This window comes from Taudactylus pleione, unplaced genomic scaffold (genome assembly GCF_031769625.1).
Source record: "Taudactylus pleione unplaced genomic scaffold, aTauple2 ptg000121l, whole genome shotgun sequence".
NCBI lineage: Eukaryota > Metazoa > Chordata > Amphibia > Anura > Myobatrachidae > Taudactylus > Taudactylus pleione.
In genome coordinates, this window is record NW_028284523.1 from 3,025,358 (window position 1) to 3,045,889 (window position 20,532).

Below are 20,532 nucleotides of genomic sequence, written 5' to 3' on the forward strand. Positions count from 1 at the left end.
AGTTTGGTGACTAACAATGCTTTTTCCAGCATGATGGAGCACCTTGCCATAAGGCAAAAGTGATAATTAAGTGGCTCGGAGAACAAAACATTGAAATTTTGGGTCCATGGCCAGGAAACTCCCCAGACCTTAATCTCATTGAGAACTTGTGGTCAATCTTCAAGAGGTGGGTGGACAAACAAAAACCAACAAATTCTGACAAACTCCAAGAATTGATTAGGCAAGAATGGGCGGCCATCAGTCAGTATGTGGCCCATAAGTGGATTGACAGCATGCCAGGGCAAATTGCAGAGGTCTTGAAAGAGAAGGGTCAACACTGCAAATATTGACTTTTTGCATAAACTTAATGTAATTGTCAATAAAAGCCTTTGACACTTATGAAAATGCTTGTAATTTTACTTCAGTATACCATAGTAACATCTGGCAAAAAGGCCTATAAACACTCAAGCAGCAAACTGTAAAAACCAATACTTCAAAACTTTTGGCCATGGCTGTACAGGGAGACTGACCCAGACCCTCCTGAGACCAACAGCTAGAGGGTGCACTGTGCGTGGACCGTGAGCGTCTCATACATGTGGAGGGTAGGCGGAGCAACCAAGGCGCGCAAAACCCTTCGTAGGGACTGCGTCTGGGCCAGGAGAGGGGCTGCCAGGGGGGCGCCTTCCTCCCCTAAGCTGCATTAACCAACCGGGTGCGCCAGACGATAAGGCCCCGGCTGGTGTAGTAAGGATGCGGACAATCCATGGTCCTTACAGCAGCGGTTTCTGGTGCGCCTTTGACACCAGAAGCAAGGACTGCCGCTCGCGATACCCCCATAAGCGAGGAATCGCCTTACCCGACATCTCCAAGCATCCGGTGCAGTTAGGTCGCGGCATCGCTGCTAGCTAAGCTCAGCCACGACCCGCCGAAATCACCAGCACAATTACTGATGTTGCCGCCCGGTGGAGGTAGATGGTGTCGTAGTACGTGCGTCTTAATACAGCCGCTTGGTACTGCCAACTCCAAATAAAATAAAACATAAAATAAAAGCTTAGGACTGCCTGAGCAGTCCCGTTACAAAAGTGCATCTGAATCCTGCTGCACCAAACAAACTGAAGTCCTATGGCTAAGGACAGGGTATATATGGAGGAGGATCCGGGGCATTCTGGGAGCCAAAGCTTTAACGGTTTGGTGCCTGGTCTTCAAACCATAATATCCCCATGGATTCCTATGGACCCCGAAGAAGAAAATATGAGATATGGTAAGAACTTACCCTTGTTATCTCTATTTCTACGAAGTCCATAGGGTTCCACAGGATACCTTGGGGTATAGGTGTGACGTCAGTCGCAGGGCACCAAAGAGTTAAGCTTTCAGCCTCCCAGGATGCACTAGGTCCCCCTCCTATACCCCGCCCCCGAGCCAAGGCACCTCAGTTAGTTACCAAGCCATAGGCCGGAGGAGGAGAAGGAAGAGAGAGAACAAAGATCTGGACACATACAAGAATCACATTCTCACCAGAGGGAGACGGAAAACCGGTGACCAGAGCAAAGCCCATCTGCAGCACAGGTGCGACAGGGCGGGAGTCCTGTGGAACCCTATGGACTTCGTAGAAATAGAGATAACAAGGGTAAGTTCTTACCATATCTCATATTTTCTACTTCAGGGTCCATAGGGTATCCACAGGATACCTTGGGGATGTCCCAAAGCAGTATCCTTTAAGGGTGGGGACGCTCCTGTGCAGAAAGGAGAATCCGCCGCCCGAAGGAAGCATCCTGAGAGGCGAAGGTGTCAAACCTGTAATACCTCACGAAGGTATGGACAGAAGACCACGTAGCAGCCTTGCAGATCTGAACTGCCGAGGCACCACGTCGAGCTGCCCACGAAGGACCCACAGACCTAGTGGAATGAGCCTTCAGAGAAGGAGGGACCGGTAGGCCTTCATGAAGATAAGCTTCAGAAATAGCCATACGGATCCAGGCTGCCAAAGTTTGCTTTGAAGCAGGCCAACCCTTTTTACGGAAGCCAAAGAGGACAAACAAAGCGTCCGACTTCCTAAACGAAGAAGTGCAGTCAACATAAGTCCTTAAGGCCCGCACAACATCCAAAGAGGCCTCACCCACGGAAAGACCCGGTGAGTTAAAGGCCGGAACAACTATTTCCTCGTTAATATGAAACTGGGAAACAACTTTGGGAAGAAACTCGGGCCGAGTGCGGAGCACTGCCCTGTTCCCATAAAAAACCAAGAAAGGGGGTCTACAAGAAAGAGCCCCTAACTCAGAAACACGTCTGGCCGAAGCAATGGCCAGAAGGAAAACAGTCTTAGCTGTTAGCCATTTAAGATCCACTGAGCCCAGTGGTTCAAACGGCGGTCCTTGGAGAGCCCTCAGGACCACAGCCAAATCCCAAGGCGCCACAGGTGGAACAAAGGGCGGCTGAATGCGGAGAACACCCTGCATAAAGGTGCGCACATCCGGGATTGTAGCAATCCTACGGTGAAACCAGACAGATAGGGCCGAAACCTGTACCTTCAAAGAAGCAAGGCGAAGCCCATGATCTAGTCCCGCTTGCAGGAAGGCGAGAATCCGAGACAGACGAAACTCCCGCGGTGCATAACCTCTCGGTCGACACCACTGGAAGAACGTATGCCACACGCGATGGTATATCCTCGCGGAAGACGGTTTCCGAGCTCGTAACATGGTCCGCACCACAGAGCTGGAAAACCCCCGGGACCTCAGCATGGCCGTCTCAACAGCCACGCCGTCAAAGACAGCCGAGTCAGGTCCGGGTGAAGGCAAGGACCCTGAGACAGAAGGTCCGGTCGTAGCGGCAACCGCAGAGGACTGTCCACGGACAGACCCTGAAGGTCTGAGAACCAGTGCCGTCTGGGCCACGCGGGAGCTATCAACAGGAGCGTCCCTCCTTCCTGTTTGAATTTCCGGATTACCCGTGGAAGAAGGGAGACCGGAGGGAACAGGTATGCGAACCGGAACGTCCACCGGACGGACAGAGCATCCACCAGAGACGCCCCTTCGTCTCTTGTGCGAGACCCGTACACCGGCAACTTGTTGTTGTGCCGGGACGCCATGAGGTCGATTTCTGGAAGACCCCACCTGTCCACCAGTAGTTGAAAAACGTCCGGGTGCAGGGACCATTCCCCCGGATGAACGTCCTGGCGACTTAGAAAGTCCGCCTCCCAATTGAGCACTCCCGGGATGAAGACCGCTGATATGGCCGGAAGATTGCGCTCCGCCCAAACCAGGATCCGAGAGACCTCTACGAGAGCCGCCCGACTGCGAGTTCCTCCTTGCCTGTTTATGTAGGCCACGGTGGTAGCGTTGTCCGACTGGACCTGCACCGGGCGACCCTGGAGAAACCGCTGTGCCTGCTGGAGAGCATTGAAGACCGCACGGAGTTCCAAGATATTTATTGGAAGCTCCGCTTCTGTCGGCGTCCACCTGCCCTGGAACAAGTGTGGACCCGAAACTGCTCCCCAGCCCCGAAGACTGGCGTCCGTTGTCAACAGGACCCAATTTGGAACCCAGAACGGACATCCCTTGTTGAGGTGGGTCGTCTGTAACCACCACATAAGGGACAGGCGAACCTCCTGGGTGAGCACAATCGTCTGGGACTTCAGAGACTGAGTCAGCCCGTTCCACTTGGACAGGATCAGGTGCTGCAGAGGTCTGGAGTGAAACTGGGCGTATTCCACCATGTCGAACACCGACACCATGGAGCCCAGTAACCTCATCGCCGAGTGTAAGGACACCCGGCGGCTGTGCAGACAACTGCGCACCCTTGACTGTAAAGCAGAGATCTTGTCCTCCGTCACGAAGATCCTTTGCTGTCCCGAGTCCAATAAGGCTCCAAGATGCAGAATCCTCCGAGACGGGATTAGAGTGGACTTCTGCCAGTTGATTAGCCAGCCGTGCCGTTGCAGCAGTGCAATGGTCAGGTCCAAGTGGCGTAACAGGAGCTCTGGAGATCCTGCCACCAATAACAGGTCGTCCAAATACGGCAACATGCGGACTCCCTGCAGCCGCAGAGAAGCCGCCATGACCGCCATCACCTTGGTGAAAACACGTGGTGCTGTTGCCAGGCCAAAAGGTAACGCCCGAAACTGGAAGTGGTCGCTGCTGATTGCAAACCTGAGGAACTGTTGATGGCGCCAAATAATAGGGACATGCAGGTAAGCGTCCTGTATGTCCAATGACACCAAGTAGTCCCCAGGTTCCAGCGCCAGAATGATGGACCGTAGGGTCTCCATCCGAAACTTCGGGACCCGCAAAGACTTGTTGAGTGCTTTGAGGTTGAGAATCGGACGATATGACCCATTGGGTTTCTGTACCAAAAATAGATTTGAATAGAAACCCTGGCCCCTCTGGGAGAATGGAACCGCCACTATAACTCCAGCCTGGAGCATAGTGTGCAATACCTTCCGCAGCTCCGTAGCCTTGTTCCGGTCTGATGGGAGACCCGTGGTGAAGAAGCGAGCCGGGGGTCTGTGCCGGAAGGAGAGGGCGTATCCGTGGGAAACCACCTCCAGAACCCAAGTGTCTGTCGTAGTGGTCGACCAACACTGGGCGAACTGTAGCAGGCGGCCTCCCACCCTGGGATCCCCCAAAGGGAGGCCCGGACCGTCAGGCCGCAGGCTTGTCATCTGGCTTGGGGGCCGGACGTCTGGTACTCCATGCCTGCTTCCGGGGCTTGACCGATTTCTTAGGGCCAGCCTGTCGAGGAAACGACTGTGGTTTGGGCCTGCCCTGGGCCCTAGATGACCGAAAGGACGATGGTCCCGAACCAGAAGGAGCAGCGGCCGACGGGAGACAGGCAGATTTGGCTGCCGCCAGCGTGGCCACAATCTTATCCAGATCCGGACCGAAGAGAACTTCTCCGGTAAACGGCAACGCTTCCAGACCTTTCTTGGAATCTGCGTCCGCCTTCCAGGATCGCAGCCACAAGGTGCGACGAGCAGCTACCGCTGCTGAAGAAATTCTAGACACCAGAGTACTAATGTCTAGAGCCGCCTCGTTGATGTAGGTGGCCGAATCACGGAGATTGCCAATCAACTCCGCCTGATCGGCCGGACAGTCGGATTCAAAAGAAGCCTCTAATGAATCCGCCCAGCGCTCCATCGCTCTGGCAACCCAGCAAATGGCCATAGCCGGCCGTGCTGCCCCCCCTGCAAGGGAATAAGCGGACTTCAGGCAGATTTCTACCTTGCGGTCCGTAGCATCCTTAAGGGAGGACATGGATGGCATCGGCAATGTGGCACTACGGACAAGACGGGTCACGTGAGAATCCACCTGTGGAGGGGATTCCCACTTCGCAAAATAATTATCCGCGAACGGATAAGCCACCGCCAGGCGTCTCTGCGGCTGGTATCTTTTGCCAGGTTGTTTCCACGCCTCCTCTAAATGGTCCACCAACTGACCCGAAAGAGGAAAGACTGTGGCATCGCCCTTCACATCTTTGAAAAAGGCATACTTAGATTTAGCCGCTGGGGGAACTTCGTCCTCAATCACCAAGGCTGTGCGGACCGCCCGAATAAGTCCAGGAATATATACTTTGGACTTAGCATCAGCGTCCTTAGTATGGAGAGGTTCCTGATCGTAAGGATCTAGAATCTCCCCATCATCAGACGTCCCTTCGTCATCCTCATAAGGAGCGGACAGAGACGCCACCGGCCTTTTATGAGACCGCATCACAGACTCCCCTTGCAACACATCCGACAAGTGCTGTACAGAACTCGTCAGGGAGTTAACCCACGCTGGCTCCTGAGAACCCGGGAGCGGGGAAATAGGGAGACTGTGGGGTACCACCAATTGTCGTGGGAACCCCTGCATGGGTGACGACACCACAGACTGCTGGGACAAACCCATCGGAGTAAACGCGGGCTGCGGAGCTAACTGGCCCACTAAAGCTGTTAACGCCTGAGCGAAACAAGCCCAGGGCAGCTCCTGTACCGGTGCTGTAACCGTAATAGGCCGCGCCATGGACAAACACTGCCGGCAAAGGCCCTCCGCGCTACCCTCCCCCTCCGCTAACGGTACTTTGCACGTGGTACACTGTAGCCGGAGGGGAAAATCACTTTCAGACATGATGGCACCACGTATGTGACCTCTCTCACCAATTAAGTATTAAATAGGCGAGAGACCACCCTGCAGCACCGCACCGCAAGGGCTTTAGCAGAAAGAACAGGGACAGTAATAAAGCTGACAGTTTAGAGAAGAAAAGATTACAGGCAGCAGCGCTAGCACAGTCACATACAATGCAGAAAAATAACAATTCCTGCACTAACAGCGCTGATCACTCAACTACACAGACACAGGGCCTGGTAGGACACAGCGCTGCATACACAGACCTGACCACAGCGGAGGAGAGGTATGCGGGGGGACCCAGACCACGATGCTTCCTTCCAGCGCTTCCAGCAGCGTTCACCATGCGTTCTGGAGAAGATGGCCGCCGAGGAGCAGAGAGGAGGCTGGCCTGGGGGAGGAGCGCTGCCACAGGACCAGTCGGCAGCATGCAGAGAGGGCTGTGTGCAGCGGGGGAGGCGCCGGCTGTGAGACAGGGAAGGCGCGCTCCCCTGGCATGCATTTAACCCCTGGGACGCCGCAGAGCTACCGCTCTGCTGCAGTCCGCTGTCCCAGGGGGTAGTGGAAGCGCAGGTTGGTCGCCTGGCTCCACGCTGCAGCCAGTCCCCAGGGAGCCCCCTGCCTGGGGACTTAGGACCATGTGATCAGCGGGGACCCACCGCGGGACCCCGCTGCTTACCTCTGTCCCCCTTGAATCCGGCCATGGTCCGGAGCATCTGGGGTCACCGCTAGCTGTGACCCCAGACGCCCACCAGCATCCCCGGATCAGTACCGGCGTTCTGGTACCGGCGGGGTGTAGGGAAGACAGCATGGACGTCAGGACTGACTGTCCATGCTGTTCATCCAGTTGTGCAGCCACAGCTGCATGAAGAATAAGCTTCAGGGGCTCTTCTAGCCCCCACTCCAACAGGTGCACCCGACCGGCCGGGCACCAAACTAAACTGAGGTGCCTTGGCTCGGGGGCGGGGTATAGGAGGGGGACCTAGTGCATCCTGGGAGGCTGAAAGCTTAACTCTTTGGTGCCCTGCGACTGACGTCACACCTATACCCCAAGGTATCCTGTGGATACCCTATGGACCCTGAAGTAGAAAAGCATGTTTTTAGCAGATCATGGTGTAAGTGACAAGATCCTGTTCATCACAAGAAACAGAGGATTTCTGATTTGGAAAGGCCCGCAGGAGGACTTTGTTAATATAATGGCTAGAGTCAATGCGCTGGATGTAACCATTAAGTTCACATACAAGATCAGTGACGGTACAATACATTATCTGGACGTTTGGTTTACCACGGTCGGCAATGTTCTCCACACAAACGTATAAGAAAAACTGACCGGAACACTATCCTGCTTGCAGCAAGCCATCATCCCAATGTTACAAAGAGGCCTACCATACTCAATTTTTTAAGAGCACACATAATCTGTGATGACATACATGAGATGCACATCAAATAAACAAGATGATTGCTCAGTTCATCGTTAGAGGGTATAACCATACAGATCTGATTCAAGCCAAGAACAAAGTACTGACCAGAGACTATACTTTATCCTCAAAAAAGAAAAAAATGCATCTGGATGCTCTGACAAAGTTGTCATGGCACAGAATTACAATGCATTCAGGGCCCGATTCAGAGCCGGACGCTCTGACCAGGCGCTCGCTCTGAATCAGGGCCTTCCTACCTAATATTGGGGCGGCCTCTTGGACGCTCGCATAGCTGTGGGTTACCACCCACAGCTTAAGCGAGCGTCCATGATGATGGTCGCGATGGTCAAGACCATCGCGACCATGGGGCTTGCGACGAGACCCTGCGGTAGGGTCTCGGTGACCGCAATCCCTGGAGTGATTTTGGCTCTATCAGAGCCAAAATCACTCCCACTGACATCACTAGTGATGTCAGTGGGGCCGGACCCAGACGGTAGGCGTTCCAATGGGAACGCCTCCGTCTGGCAGCCACGCCCCCGGCACGCCCACCAAATGGGGCGTGCTGTCACTCACCATCGACAGCACGCCCCCTTTGGTGCGAGACCCCGTTGCTCGCCGGGTCTCGCGCATGCACACGACGGAGCAGCATTTGGGTACCATCGACCCGCTTGCGAGCGGGTCTGAATGAGACCCTCAGTCCACAGCTAAGCAAGGCTGCCAAGGAACTGTGACCAGTGATCTCTATGAATGTTGATTTACCTGATTTGATCTGATCCCAGACCCATTTAGCCAGCAATTTTCTAACGAAGAAGCCAGGTTGCAATAAATGTACGGGCTGTACTACGTGCAGTTGTTTAGAATTAGGCAGTTGTTTTTCTCACTCACATTCGAGTTTAAAGATCCAAATTAATAATTTCTGGTACCTTCAAATTTGTTATATATTTAATTTGCTGTCCTTGTAGTTGCCTGTATATAGGCAAGACCACAAGGCAGTTCAAGGAGAGGTGGGGTCTCCATAAGTCGCTCATTAGGCTAGCCTTGGAAGGGAGAGAACATGATCAGCAGGTTGCCAGGCATTTTAAAAATGATAAGTATGGCCTGGCAACACTTGAATATAAGTTAATCGACCATGTGTCCAAAACGTAAGAGGAGGAGGAAACAGGGCAAAATCCCTTTGAATTTAAAGGGCAGGTAGATATATCACCTTAAAACAGCTTTCAACAAAAACCTGAGCTTAAAATTTTTTGTAAAGTTTGGATTTCCCCATAATAAAATATTTTGTTATATATTAGTTGTTCTTATATGTCCTCCTTAAGTAGAGGTGGATAGCATATATAGGATTTATTGTCCCCTATTTGAATATTGGGCTGCACTGCAGCCCTACCCCTTTAGCGGCCACGCCTCCCAGACAATGCGCTTACAGTGCCACAGCACTTGGTACATGTTGCTTTGTTACCCAATCATATCATTGAGAGGAAACATTTTAGAATTTCAAAAAATTCCTGCTTATGTCATGGAAGGAACATACTCCCCAAATTTCATGTTTCTAGGTCCAGGGGTTTGGGCTGGGCGTTGATGAGTCATTCAATCAGGACATTACACAGGGGGAGGAAAAATATTACCCATTTAGACCCCCTTAGGAGTGAAATTTCGAAAAAGAATTGTTTAGTGGGTGCCTACATTATGGAAGGAATATACTCCAAGTGTCATGTTTCTAAGTCCAGGAATTTGGGCTGGGCGTTGATGAGTCAGTACATCAGTTTTATATATTAAGATAAATAATCAATCCCCCTTGTACCGCCAAAACAGCTCTGACCCAATGAGGCATGGACTCCAAAAGACCTCTGAAGGTGTTCTGTGATTTTTGGCACCAAGATATTAGCAGCAGATCCTTTAAGTCCTCTAAATTGCAAGGTGTGACCTCCATGGCTTGGACTTGGTTTTCCAACACATCCCACAGATGCTCGATTGTATTGGGATCTTGAGAATTTGGAGGTAAAGGCAACACTTTGAACTCTGTCATGTTCCTCAAACCATTCCTGAGCAATTTTTGCAGTGTGGCAGGGAGCATTGTCCTGCTGAAAGAGGCCAATACCGCTGCCCTGGTGACTTGGTCTGCAACAAAGTTTAGATAGATGGTACATGTCAGAGTAACATCCACATGACTGCCAGGACTTAGCAGAACATTGCCCAAAGCATCACACTGCCTCCGCTGGCTTGCCTTCTTCCTATAGTGCATCCTGGCGCCACCTCTTCCCCAGGTAAACAATGCACACACACCTGGCTATCCACATGATGTAAAAGAAAATGTGTTTCATCAGACCAGGCCATCTTCTTTCATTGCTCCATGGTCTAGTACTGATGATCACCTGCCCATTGTAGGCATTTTTAGCGGTGGACAGGGGTCAGCGATGGCGCACTGACCGGTCTGTGGCTACGCAGTTCCACACAAACGAGGTAGCGATGCATTCAAATTAAGAAAAACATGAACAACTATATTGTACCTTTCGTAGTTGGATGATTCTATAAGTACTTTATGTGGTCTTGCAAGGATAAGGACTCACCGAAACTCATGTGTCTATATTGTATGCCACAAAATGGTGTTGCATCTTTTCCACTTTGTATTTCCAACTGGTTGTATTCAGGAAACCACACCAGGCAAATGGTTAAGAAGAAGAGTGTTGTGGTAGCAGGGCAAAAGGAGGTATTGACCCTAAATCCACTATCATCCAGCTTTTTTGGGGTTAAATGGAATTTAGATAATTTCCTATAGCCACTGAATAACCTGAATCTGGCTAACACATCCACGGTATAGGCTACACAATACTCTGCCCTGTCTAAGGGGGTAATTCAAATGTTTTTGGGGGGCTCCCGACAGAGCAATTCAATTGTTGCTGTTCATGCACCAGTGCAACGTGTGCATGCCCAAAAGCACGGGGTTTAGCAGTGTTTAGCAGCTAACCTCGTCCAAAGTCCTTCGTTGAGCGCCCAAACACCAGTTTGGGTACCCAAACAGCCAACTTATCGCACATGCCTGCTCGCTATCCCAAGGGGAAGCGCGCAGAAATGTGTGCAGACGAGGCTGTTCGCGTCCGAACATAGCATTAATTGAATTGCTCCTTCGGGCGCCCAAAATAAATAGCTGTGGCTAAAACAACTGAATCGTCCCTTAAAGTGAAGAGCAGCACACCATCCCATTTTCCATGCATAGGCCTTTGCATATTTGCATTCACTGATATGAAATGGTACAGTAGCTCTAGAACTGTGCCCCTACTGGCCAAATCTATGTAGGTAAAAATACTGAACAAAAAACAACATCATACACCAAGATCTTTGGGGAAAAATTCCTTCTGGATGCTGCAGCTCCTATGTTATTCTGCAGAAATAATCCTATCAATTATATACATTCTAGTCTTTCAATATAAAACACATGTGATTGCTAAGTGATGGACCCAGTGTGTATGTTAGCTTAGAATATTGCAGCCAACACTTGTCTGTTCTGTTAGATACAACTACATTTTCTGGGGAAAGGGGAGAGTCGTACTCACCACTCCATTAGAATTATTCACTCCATTCATATTTATTTTTGTTACAAATTTAACAAATGGCGGTGATTCCGGGTATTTAGGCCCACACTCTATTTTAAGGCTGTATATCCTGTTTTCGTAAATTGTCTGAAAAACAAATACAACAATCATGAGAAACAGGATCAATAGATCTTTAGGGACTTCTATCAAATTCATATGTTAATCATTGCTGCCTCACTTGTAGTCATTTATTGTATAGAAGTCTTTGCACGGTTGTTGGGTACATAGAGGGAATAGATTTAACCGTGCACCCGTTTGCAGAGCATATGTTGTGTGAATTTGCACTGCACATGCTACGAAAATAGATGAACAAATGACAATTGCAAGTATGGGCGTTACACATTTAGTTGCAGCTACACTTAAGACAGATGAAGATGAACTAGGTTATAGCGGGGTGTTCTCACATACTTCAGGAAGAGAGAGAATTCACACAAATGCAAGCTACGCAGAAATGGACATTAATGAAAATACGCCTATTTGGAGGTGTACATCTCATTTATTATAGGGTAGGTCCACACTGATGCATCTCGAGATGCATACAACTCAACATATGACCACTATACACATTTCTTCTGCGAGGAATTGTTCTGTCCTTGATTACATCGTTCTGATGTGCACTGCGGATAAACTATTTCGGACACCATATCCTCAGGGGGCACATTGCTCCAGAGTGTACCTAGTTTAAGGCAGATAAAAAAGGACTTATTTTGATCAAATTGAATTTACTGCCACTAAAAGAGGTTGTCAGTTGCACTATATATTTCTGTGCAGTAAAAGTATTACGCTTGAGGGACATTTTTACCAAAATAGGAGTACAGCATTAACACAGGGTAAAGAAGCCAAAGCCTGAGGAGACACCAATAGACTAGCAAGTTCAAGACTTTACAGCAGGCCACAGTAGACAAGATGAGCGGTAAGAGTTCATACACCATTCCTTTTAGAAGCTGGGCTGCCACCAGGGTCCTTTGTCACTAGCACAGATGAGCTGCAGTTATCTACAGTATATGCATTCTAGACAGCATTAGAACATTCTTCATAATCAGTCTTGTGTACAAAAGACATCAGGGAGATCTGTATTTATGTTAATGTGGTCTCTATTCCAAACACACAATCTCACTGACACTACACACTTGTCATCAAATAAACTGGATTATAAATAAACACATATCTAGGTTTAGTCAAAATACACAATTACATTGTATCCTTTATCTTCGCACAATGGAGACAGCTACTGTACATTGTGGAAGGAAGTTATTATGAGAATGTAGCTTACCAATTCATTATGATCTATTGACATTATTAAGGCATGAAGTACAGAGCTTTTAGTGAATTGATAAGCGGCATGTACAGGACTATTGCTCCAGTCCACAAACTGGCTGCATCCACTATAATTAGGTAACTGGTATATTTAAAAAAAAAAAATATCTATACATTAAATCTGTATATTTGCATATGCGAAGATCAGACCAGTCAATGAGGAAAGCATAGAGCCAATAAAATGACCAACAGCTGGAAACAGCACAGATGTTTATATGTCCAAATATTTGTTGGAAGAGTGATAACAAAGCTGCCAGCTCACATAGTGGGATACACAGTGGTAGGTGGGCATTACCCTTCACGAAGAACTGTCCTCTGTCGCCCACAACCAATCTGTATCCAAATCATGTTACAGACATCTAATAAACGGGAAGTAGTTATAAACCCAGCGTGCAGTATGCCAAGCCGGAATCCTGGCACCAGTCAGAATCCTGGCACCACAGTAAGTAGGGGGGATAATCATTAGGGGGAGCGTTAGGTTTAGGCGGCGGGTTGAGGGTAGAGGTTAGGTTTAGGTACTGGGGGGAGGGTTAGGTTTAGGGTGCAGGGAGGGTTAGGTTTAGGGGTAGAGAGAGGATAGCTACCGACAGGTGTCTGTATCCTAACCCTAATTCTGACCATCGGGGACCCGAGTGCCAGCATCCCGTACCCAACACCTAGGAAACATATCCAGGATGCACACATCTCACTCAAGACAATGTAAAAACTTTAATTTAGACTGATTTTCATGGCAAAGCGTTCTACTGCATCTCCACTGTCAGCTCCAACATTGGCTGTCTGTATTTTACCAAATTCAATATGAAATACTTCTGCTAACATATAAGGCTAACAACATAAATCCTCACTTATCTTGTTACATCTGCTTCTCTCATTTACACTCATCATCATACTGGATTATTTTCGGGCTGCACCCACACTGGAATGCCCTCCCTCGCACAAGACTTTACTTTCTTCTAGCCGTCAAAACTTCAAGCGTACCATGAACACTCAAGTTTTCAGAGCTTATCAACTGCCTGATCCTACCACATTACCTCCATAAGCTGCACAGCCGATACCCAATAGATCTGCAGATATTGTGGTGCATTGTGCTGCAGAAGCCACTAATGACTGACCGCTTAACTGGGCGGGCACATGTAAATGCCCGCCCAGTTGTGACGTTAGTCACAACACATCGGGCCGACGATTGGCAAGTGTGTATGCATTTACCAAACATCAGATAGGACGGCGGATTGGCCAATCTGTCATCCTGGTGTGTACCCAGCTTAGTACACACTTGAAAGATTTCTCTGCAGATCAACTGATCTGCAGATGGTGGTTGTTCATTCACACTGACCAACCATCATTGGCATCTAAAGATATATCTGTTGTGAGCACATTTAATCTTTTACTCCGTACACACTGGCAGATGTCTTTGCGAAATGTGCCAACTCTTCCTGTAATTTATATAATGTAACAGTAAGGAATGTGATACATTAACACTAAGTAACAGGCTCCAGGAATGTGATACATTCCGGAGCTTGGACCCAGAGGGTAACCCATCTTTAGATGGCATTGCCCAATAGAAGTTTATGGGTTTCTATTCGGAACGCCCCCATAGGGATCCAATCTGATCACTCTCAGCACCCCCAGCGGCGTGAGCGCCCTTTGGCGCATGCACATAAGGACGACAGAGGGACTTCTGGGTCATCTATAGCAGAGGAGAGCTCTTACCGGGAGTGCTGTCCTTTGCAATTTTCTAAGTACATACCGGCAATATTATCCCCGGTAAGTATCCCGATAAGTGGTTGTATGTACAGCATTGCGGATGCAATGCTTAGTATATCCTGCCCCAGGAGAGAACAGTAGTGTAAAGTTATCATATATAAGGAAATCAGAACATGATACATACAGAAAAGAGTAATTGAGTTCAATTTAACACACACACACACACACACACACACACACACACACACACACACACATTGCTTTGCCATTTAAAAGATCGAATTGTAAATATGCTTTATTGCTGCAGACATTGCAAATATTACTGTATTCATTTGAATCGCAGCAACCATTATTACTACATGTGTGCAGCATGTATGTGTGCACTGAGCATGTGTGCAGCATGTATGTGTGCACTAAGCAGGTGTGCAGCATGTATGTGGGCAGTATGTATGTGTAGTGAGGTGGTTAGTACTGCACCAGAGAGTACTCGCCGCTGTCAGGGTGTCACTGGGTGTACCAGAACACAGAGTTATCAGTATAAGGTCACAGTACGGAGCTGAACATAGTCACACCAGTTCCTGTCTAGAAAGCCAGAGTGAGTCACAGATTTACAGCCTTATAACACATTGTTGTCATATTGTCACCACCTCACAGCACCAATGCGACGCCCCCCACGATGACTCTGGGAACACCAGCATCATTTGAATAACCCACCCCCTAATGACCTGCATAACGGCCAACCTATCGTGTGATCAGCAGGTCGGCTATACAGACAGCAAGATACACCATTGTGTCTGCAGATATAATGGGCATTGGCTGTGCAAAGGGCCGACACGTTATGTCTGAACTACGTCATTCGCAGACATATCGCTTGTATACACCCGCCGATCAGAAAACAATATATCATCCGTTCAATTGAACGGATTATACATAGACCAGTGTACCCAGCTTTACGATCTGGCTGGAAAGATATGCAAATTATGGCACTTAACCTTCAGTATTAAACTCCTGTTATTCCATAGATTGTAAATAGACGAGCAGGGCCCTCCATCACTGTCTGTTAATGCCCAGATTAATTTTACTACTGTTGGTTCCCCATGGTAAAGTGCAACTGGATGTACTGTAGAATTGTAACTGTTCATAAATAAAAAATAAAACACAAACTGATGGGCTAAAACATTATGGGGGGGAAATTCAACTGTAAGTTATGTGCCTCTCTGCATTGTGGCGATGTAGCCTGGCACATTTCAGGCAGTTACGGTAGTTCAGATTTGGGTGCGAAGGAAAACTAGAATTGTTGGCAGGTGCGATGTGCCGTTTGAGGATGGAATTTACAGAATTCCTCCCTATTTCTGCTCCCATATTAAGCGAATGACATTGACTACCTTGTAACTACGACACATGTCAATGTCGGGGATATACTAGCCAGTAACCTCATTGAGGGGTGGGCGAGGGGGAGGTGTGGGAAGAGATTCAATTGATTTTTTTTTGGTGCTATACTATCTGGTATGAACAAGCAGTAGGGATACTGTAACACAAACTGCATAAAATTTGACAGCAATTAGACCGAAACCGATGGACGGGATGCCGGCTGTCAGTACACTGACAGTGGTATCCCGAAGGCTGAAATCCTGACAGGGGAACAGTGAGTATTGTTCCCCTGTCCTTCCTTTCCCGTACCATAATACTAACCCTCTCTACCCTGTACCCTAACCCCCCCCGGTAAGTGCCTAAACCTAACCCTCCCCCCTTAGTGCCTAACCCTAACCCTCCCCCCTTAGTGCCTAACCCTAAACCCCCCAGGTGGTGCCTGAACCTAACCCCCCTGCCTGGAGCCTAACCCTAACCGTGCCTCTCCCGCAGCCTAACGGCAACACCCCCCCCCCCCGGGACGCCTAAACCCAAGTCCCCCCCGCGGCTAATAATCACCTTTCCGCGGTGTCCTTACGATCGGGATGCCGTCTGCCGGAATCCTGACATCGGCATCGCGAGTCATGTCGGGGTGTTGGCGTTCGGGATTCCGATGCCGGGGTTCCGGCAGACGGCAACCCGCTTGTCGGGATGCTTACCACATCCCATTAGACCAATGTCTCACGACAAACAATGCATCTAACCCTGCTGAATATTGGACTGCATAGCAGCAGGCCAGTCAGAGTGCCCATGCTAACCCCTGCCCACCGATGTCAGCACCTAAAATGGGCATGCGAGCGTCGGAACTGGACCTTTGATTAATGAATAAGGTTGCCTTATCCGATGAACCTGTTTTCTGTTGTATCATATGGGCAGCTGACTACCTGCGTGAAGTTTACCTAGGGAAGAGTTGGCAGCAGGATGCCTTGTGTAAAGAAAACAACCAATCTTAAACTGTTCAATTTTTATTTGCTCTTCTGTAGATCACAATTGTAACGCTGGGTTGAGTTACTGACACATTTGTGTCAGCTTGAATCAGTGTGGCCATTCTCCTCTGACTTCTATAATTAAGAAAGTGTTTTTCACCCACAGAACTGACACTCATTGGATGTTTTTTGCGTAGCACATTTTAGCTGATAAAAATCCCAGCAGTTTCTGAGATACTGAAACTATCTTGTCTGGCACAAACAACCATTTTACTTCAAAGGGGGAAACACAATTATTAGCGCCGGCGTCCGTCAGTGCCGGGCGTCCAACGGAGCAATTCAATTGTTGCTCCATTTGGGCGCAAATAGCTGCCGGCATTTCTGCTTGCCCCCTCTGAGGAGGTGAGCAGAAATGTGCAAAAAGTCCATGGTTTAATAGGGGTCCAAAAACAACTGAATTGCAACATAGGGCCCCCATTAATTAGAGCGACTTAAACAATTGAAATCGCCCTCAAAGTCACTTACATCACTATATTTTCCCATTATGGTGTTTGGTCTGAACAAATGAACCTCTTGACCACGTCCATATGCTTTCATGAATTGATTTTATCATACATATCCACCAGTATACTTACTCTAGGTGGTCCAATGATCATCCCAGTCCATCTGGTCAGTGTCATGTCTTCATCATCTACCAGACCCCAGCTAACTGTTCCATCACCAACTCCTTTCTGGCCTTCCTCAAGTTCTTCCAAAAGTCGAAAATTACGAGGAACTTTGACGCCTAGAAAAAATAAAGATGGAATGTCAGGGTGTACTCTTCAAAATAAGTATAATTAAAAAAACATTCCTGTATATGTAGTAATCCATGTAACTTTACCTGTCCTGTTACCAATTACACCAGTCTAGATAAGTCTAGTATTTATTAAGCAATGTGTGTGATCCATATTTGATCAGCAAAACAACAATTATTACTTAAATGAGAGCTATAACAAACCTGTGCTTTTTATCACCACCTTACTATTAGCTCTGAATGCCTACTGTTAGACTGAATCAAAACTATTGGCTGCTATGGGCGTCAGTGCAAATTGCTTCATTACATTAATAGTCTTCAATTATAATAAATATCCTTTGAGAACTGGTAATTTATTACAGAACATATAAATAACAGTCCATATTCTGATTTAGCCTATAAGCCAGTACAAAATGCTGTAATGTCCTCCTGAATGACAGTGCAGGACACGCAAGCCTCAGCTTGTCATGAGAAGCAATGAAAAGAATAATCTAAACAGATGCCTGACAGTGCAGGAACTAACAAAAATGGGAAGTGATACAAGAAAAGGAACATCTTGTTTCCATAACCAATAAACCAGTGTGGCGATAACAATGGGCAGACAAGCTAGAAGCAGGTGAGATAATCACTCAACAGGTTGGTCAATTAAGAGTCGGTAAGATGTGCAGGCATTATGGGATCTTGGACAGTCATGTATGGGGCTTGCATGTTGAAATCTCCATCACCCACTTCTGTGAGGGGAGTTCAATTGTTTGCACCTGCGTCTCTGACTACTGGGTGACCAACGGAGCAATTCAATTGTTGCTCCATTCGGGTAAGAATAGCCGTGAGAGCGCACATTTGTGCTCGCACCCTCCTTAGTTGGCAAGCAGAAATGTGCGAGAAGTCCGTAGTTTGGGCACACTAACCAGGGCTAGGAGCTTAGTCGTTTCACACAGCTAAACCATGACTAATTGGGTGCGACATGCGCGATAAGATGTGGGCGCTGAAAAACAATTAAATATTGCACCCCAATCTCTCGTCACTTTATACAGGAAATCAGGTACAATAAAGCAATTGAATTTTCCCCTATGACTTAAACACAGACCTCCATGTTATATATCACTCAATTCTGGGTTGTAAATATCTCATTATTTAATATCGACCTAACTATGCACACGTGTCCTCATGCACCTATCCCTTTAAGGCTATATAAAACAAGACACCTGGCACTTTTTCTACATTTTCCTCAATATTGTTATCTTAGTTCACATGGCTTGCATATATCTCCAATATTAGAATATCAGTGCACGTGCAGGTCTTCTACTGCAAGATCTCTGAGTTCCCCAAAGCCGCAGTCTGCCATTTGGGGGCATGAAGTGGGTGGAGCCAGCCTGTGTTCCTGGAAACAGGGGCTTACTGGGACATTGCCCATTCTAAGTAAGCTTAAGCTTGTTTAGATGGGTGACCATTGTGGCCAATGGTCGTGATGGTGTTCCAATGCTGCGTCTTTGGATGGAGCACTGGCATTACAGATGCTGACAGGAGGAGTCTTTTTCCTACAGTTGCCCCGTGCTGCATAACCAATGTTAGCATTGCTGTCGCATACAAAGATGCAGCAGCAAAGCTAACTGCGCCAATTATCTTTTTTTTGTAGCAAAGGAGTTGGTATTAAGTCGTAGACAAAGCACAAGTATGCATGGCACAGATTACTGGTATCAGACCTGTCCATTGCAGTCTTACACAGACGGCACACCTTTTCCTAAATTTTGCATCTTGGTTTGCATATAGTGTACTAGTTAGGTTCAGCATTTTTGTAGCAAAGGAATTGGTATTAAATTGCAGATTAAGCATAAAGCATAGTGTAGGTCACTTGTATCGTACCTGTCTTATGCCTGTTTAACCTAGATTGTGTACTTTTTTTCCTCATTTTCGCATCTCAAGGGGCCCATACATCAAAAAACAATCTGCCCAATTTTGGGTTTTGTTGAGTATTTGTAAAAGAATCAGGAATGTATGAAATTCACCAACCGCCAATTCAGATCAAAAAATGATCGGAATAGGCGAAGTAGGATTTCTAACATGTTGGATATTGACTATTTCTTTTTTAATTTTTTTACAAATTCATCTGTAAAACACAGAATTGGGCCGATTGATGATGATTATGAATGGGCCTCATTAATATGCTTATATAGGAATAGGTACTTAAGATTAGTGGGGGGGTTTGCACGGCTAAGTAGCAAAGTCAGTGGCTTGCTAAAAAAAAGGGATATTTGGCGTAATTTGAGGATGGGTGTATGTGGACACAACTGTAATTGAAAAAAGGATCCTTGAAAAATATAAAGTTAGCTTTCAATAACATCAAGAAAGGCAATGCGAGGTTTGCCAATACTTTAAATCTGTAATACCATTTTAAAAATCGGAGGTACTGTCTCCACTGCCATTTTTGCCTTATTACTCATTGGCAAACATTTTTCATGCAGTGTGCTTTGCTTCATTTTATTTATCAATGCTTACTGTGCCATACATTACTGCTAATAGCTCAGTTACCTATTCATCCAAATTAGTAACTAGGTATGTGCAGGGGCGTAATAATGCCAGGTTGCATAACAAAATTTGAATGAGAGCACAGCTCCCGGAACAGCTGATAAATACGGGCCTCAGAAAGGTAGACAAGGCATTACTGGGTTACTCCTCACCCATGGATCTCACAATGGCAAACTCCCCATGCTCTAGCAGTAGGGGTCTATTTACTAAGCTGTGTTAGAAGACAGAGTGAAAAGTGATAAGGTACCAGCCACTCAGCTCCCAACTGTCATCTCACAGGCTGTGTTTAAAAAATGACACTTGGGAGCTGACTGGCTGGTACCTTATCACTTTTCACTCTGTCTCCTAACACAGCTTAGTAAACAGACCCCTTTCTGAGCAATCTCTGAATGATCTCCTCTGAACACAATTACTGACGGTAGGGTTATTCTAAGAAATATAGCAAGGATATGTATTAAAAGGCAACAATACTTAAAACCAGCCTTAAATATCTAAAATTGCTTCCATAGAACAACTACAAATAAACAGAAATAACTGGGTTTTAAACCTTCATGGTAAATCAGAACATGTTCTACAGCAGTGGTTCCCAAACTGTGCGCCGTGGCACCTTGGGGTGCCTCGGGACACTTGCAGGGGTGTCTCAGGTTGGTGGTCCAGCACCAAATCAAATTATTTATGGCCAATGTAATATAAATGTGTGGACAAAGACCATCACATAACTGAACCTAAGGATGACAGGTCAGCACAATTTACTCCTCTCTCAGGTAACCAGTTGCC

At 47.4% G+C, this 20,532-nt stretch overlaps 1 protein-coding gene across 1 annotated transcript in view; it reads right to left on the reverse strand.

Moving 5' to 3' along the window:
• UBE2V1 (ubiquitin conjugating enzyme E2 V1) overlaps positions 1 to 20,532 on the reverse strand; it is a 49,400-nt gene that overhangs the window by 15,887 nt on the left and 12,981 nt on the right. The window contains exons 2-3 of the mRNA XM_088472138.1: positions 17,072 to 17,220; positions 11,041 to 11,166 (exon numbers count right to left, since the gene is read on the reverse strand). Coding sequence (XP_088328264.1) covers positions 11,041 to 11,166; positions 17,072 to 17,220 — 275 coding nt within the window. The remainder of the gene's footprint in view (positions 1 to 11,040; positions 11,167 to 17,071; positions 17,221 to 20,532) is intronic.